Source organism: Electrona antarctica (genome assembly GCF_951216825.1).
Source record: "Electrona antarctica genome assembly, chromosome: 3".
In the NCBI taxonomy this organism is placed as follows: domain Eukaryota; kingdom Metazoa; phylum Chordata; class Actinopteri; order Myctophiformes; family Myctophidae; genus Electrona; species Electrona antarctica.
Window position 1 is genome coordinate 58,791,982 of NC_136808.1, and position 2,908 is coordinate 58,794,889.

The following is a 2,908-nucleotide window of genomic DNA, read 5'->3' on the forward strand; positions in this document are numbered from 1 at the left end:
ACACACACACACACACACACACACACACATAATTACGCACACATAAAGTATGAGTTAATCATATACAACAATCTGTCAACAAATACAATCTGTAATAATTTGCATAATAATTCAACCAGCGTGGCAGTTCTCAGCTAATAAACAGTGTGTGGCACTAAGCCACTGACAACTGCGTGCGTGCGTGCGTGCGTGCGTGCGTGCGTGCGTGCGTGCGTGCGTGCGGCCTGTGAATGCATAACTTAGACCATACCTTCATCCGCCACCTGCTCTATCGGCACCTTCAACTCATGTGCCATGAAACCAATGACGGAGAAGATGACAAAACCTGCAAATATGCTGGTGGCACTGTTTGTACACGTCACTATAATGGTGTCCCTGGAAGGAAATAACAGAACAATTAATACAAAGAAAACGAGATGCTACAAAATGTAAAGTCAACGGGTGGTTTTCAAAATGCACAAGCACAACACACTGTAGGCCTATATACAGTCCATAAAAGATTATTACTGTCATACAAGCAGCAACCTATCCAACAGTGGCATCTAGTGGTTGTATGCAAAACTAGCCGAGAGTTTTAATTTCAGAAGTTGCAGCATGCAGAGGTCTAAAAGAATCACTTGGGTAAAACAAAATATGACACAAGGTGCAATAATTTTATGTCCATAGAATCAATAACAGAAAACGGTTTGTGAAGGAATTGTTATGTTTGTAATGAACAAGACTGCATGGGCAAATAATCTTATAGAAAAGCCAGAATGCTTTTTTGGAAATATCTGCAAATGTGTATTTGTGTTGCTCATTGCTGTCAGATTTATAAAGAAATTACACCCATTGAATAAAAGAGATTATAACACAACTTGTGAATATAGGCTACAGTATTTGTCTCCAAATCCCATTTGTGTTGCATCTGACACTAATATATTGTATTTTCCTGGTTAATGACCTTTGCTTATTCAGAAGGAAAAACAAAGACTCTCACATGAGCAGCACCTTGAATCTATTTTAAAACCCATTCAGGACAGGAACCCCTTTTGGTGTTTTAAGCATTATGTTATACTTTAGCTATTGAAAAATAGCAGATCTACAAGCTCATAGCGCGGCACCGAGTGCCGCGCTACGAGCTTGTAGGTCTGCTATTTTTTGAAAAATCGTGAAAATGTGTTGCAAATCTTTGAATATATATTCTTTCACAGCGAAAGGTTTTAACTCAAATCTTTGCTTCTGGGGGGGATCCCTGGAACTACATATTTTCAGATGGGGCGATTGGTGGCCAATTACAATTACAATTTTTGGGGTCCTTGACATGAAATATTGAGCACCACTGATATAGAAACATGGGTGTTTTTAATTTCGACGTCAGGCCTAACTGGATTAAAGTATTGATAGGTATAGATAGGCCTACGGGGGCAAAGGGCAAGAAATACCACATCACATCGCTCACTGAAAAAAAACACCAGTTAATATTGTTTCATTTCTGAAATATTACAAGCTACGTAATGCAAAGTGTTGTTGTCGTTGACCAGAAGCATGGTTTACCTGTTGCATGTTTACCTGTAGCAGTTATTGTGGAACTTATTGTATGAAGAGAGAGTGATGAGGCCTCCCCAAGCCGCCGACAGAGAGAAAAAGATCTGTGTGGCCGCGTCCTTCCATACCTGACAGAGGAAGACCAACAGCAAGTCAGATTATTATATTTTCTCCAGAATGACTATATGATAAAGGCAAAGTATCACAGGGAAAGCGATCCCACTAGGCAAAGAATTGATTATGTTTGGGTTTGTAGAACTGCTTTTGTTACGGAATACGAATAGGATGTGTCACGTGTGCAAACCTAGTCCTGCTACACCTTCAAGAGCAACTGGAACTTTAATGCCTTGCTCAAGGGCATCTGAATAATGGCTGTTGAGTGGTTCCTTACATACACCCAAATGATCCCAGCCAGTCCACACTTTGCACTTCTGGTCTCAGCCTGGGTCTGAGCACACTTTAGATTCCATGCGCGGACAGAAGAAGCTGTGTTTTGCGTCATTTCCGTTTTATTAGACAGCTGGTGGATGGAAATTAAGCTCCACCCACACGCCAGATTGCCGCGTCGGTCAGATCCCCGGAAAAGCTTGGCTCAGCGGCATTCTGCCGCGTGGGTGGAGCTTCATTTCCATCCACCAGCTGTCTAAAAAACCGGAGATGACGCAAAACACAGCTTCCTTTGGCCGCGCATGGAAGTTCAAGTGTGCCCAGGCTGCCTCAATGCCATTGTTCCTGCTTTGAATTTGCTATATTGTATGCTTGCTGTAGTGTTACCTCTTATTTTGTGTTCTAGCTGTTGTTTTATGGGTTGTTGTTGTTGTTGTTGTTGTTGTTGTTGTTGTTGTTGCCTTGTTGGCTTTGCAGTTAACAAATCTCCAAAGTGCAGTAAAGTTAAAACTGAATAAAGTTAAACTGAAACGACTGTTTACCTTTAGCACAAAATGAATCAAAACAAAACAGTACATGAAATATGAAAAGAGTACCAAAAGGAGGCAAGAAGCCTCCTGATTCTAACTGTATCTAAATACATTGCCGGGAGTGGGAATGATCAGAGCTACAGTGACAGGTTGTATATGTTTGGTTAACCCATTTTGGGCGGGAACCCCTTTTGGTGTTAGCATTATGTTATGCTTTAGCTATTGAAAAATAGCAGATCTACAAGCTCATAGCGCGCCACCGAGTGCCACGCCAAAGTGGTTCATGTACTTTTTATTTGCATTGTAATCCCCATAGGGGGATTTTAGACCGCCTCATATAAGAACTGTGTTTGAAAAATAAACAAATCATCCAGGCCGCTTCACTCATATGGATATGACTGAGAGAAAACGCTATTGTTACTGCTACTGAATTAGTTACATTTTCGCTAGAAACAGACACATAA

At 41.0% G+C, this 2,908-nt stretch overlaps 1 protein-coding gene across 1 annotated transcript in view; it reads right to left on the minus strand.

Moving 5' to 3' along the window:
• slc6a5 (solute carrier family 6 member 5) overlaps nt 1-2,908 on the minus strand; it is a gene marked incomplete at both ends in the record, with an annotated part of 27,390 nt that overhangs the window by 21,392 nt on the left and 3,090 nt on the right. Inside the window, 2 exons of the mRNA XM_079496419.1 lie at nt 251-375; nt 1,552-1,655. Coding sequence (XP_079352545.1) covers nt 251-375; nt 1,552-1,655 — 229 coding nt within the window. The remainder of the gene's footprint in view (nt 1-250; nt 376-1,551; nt 1,656-2,908) is intronic.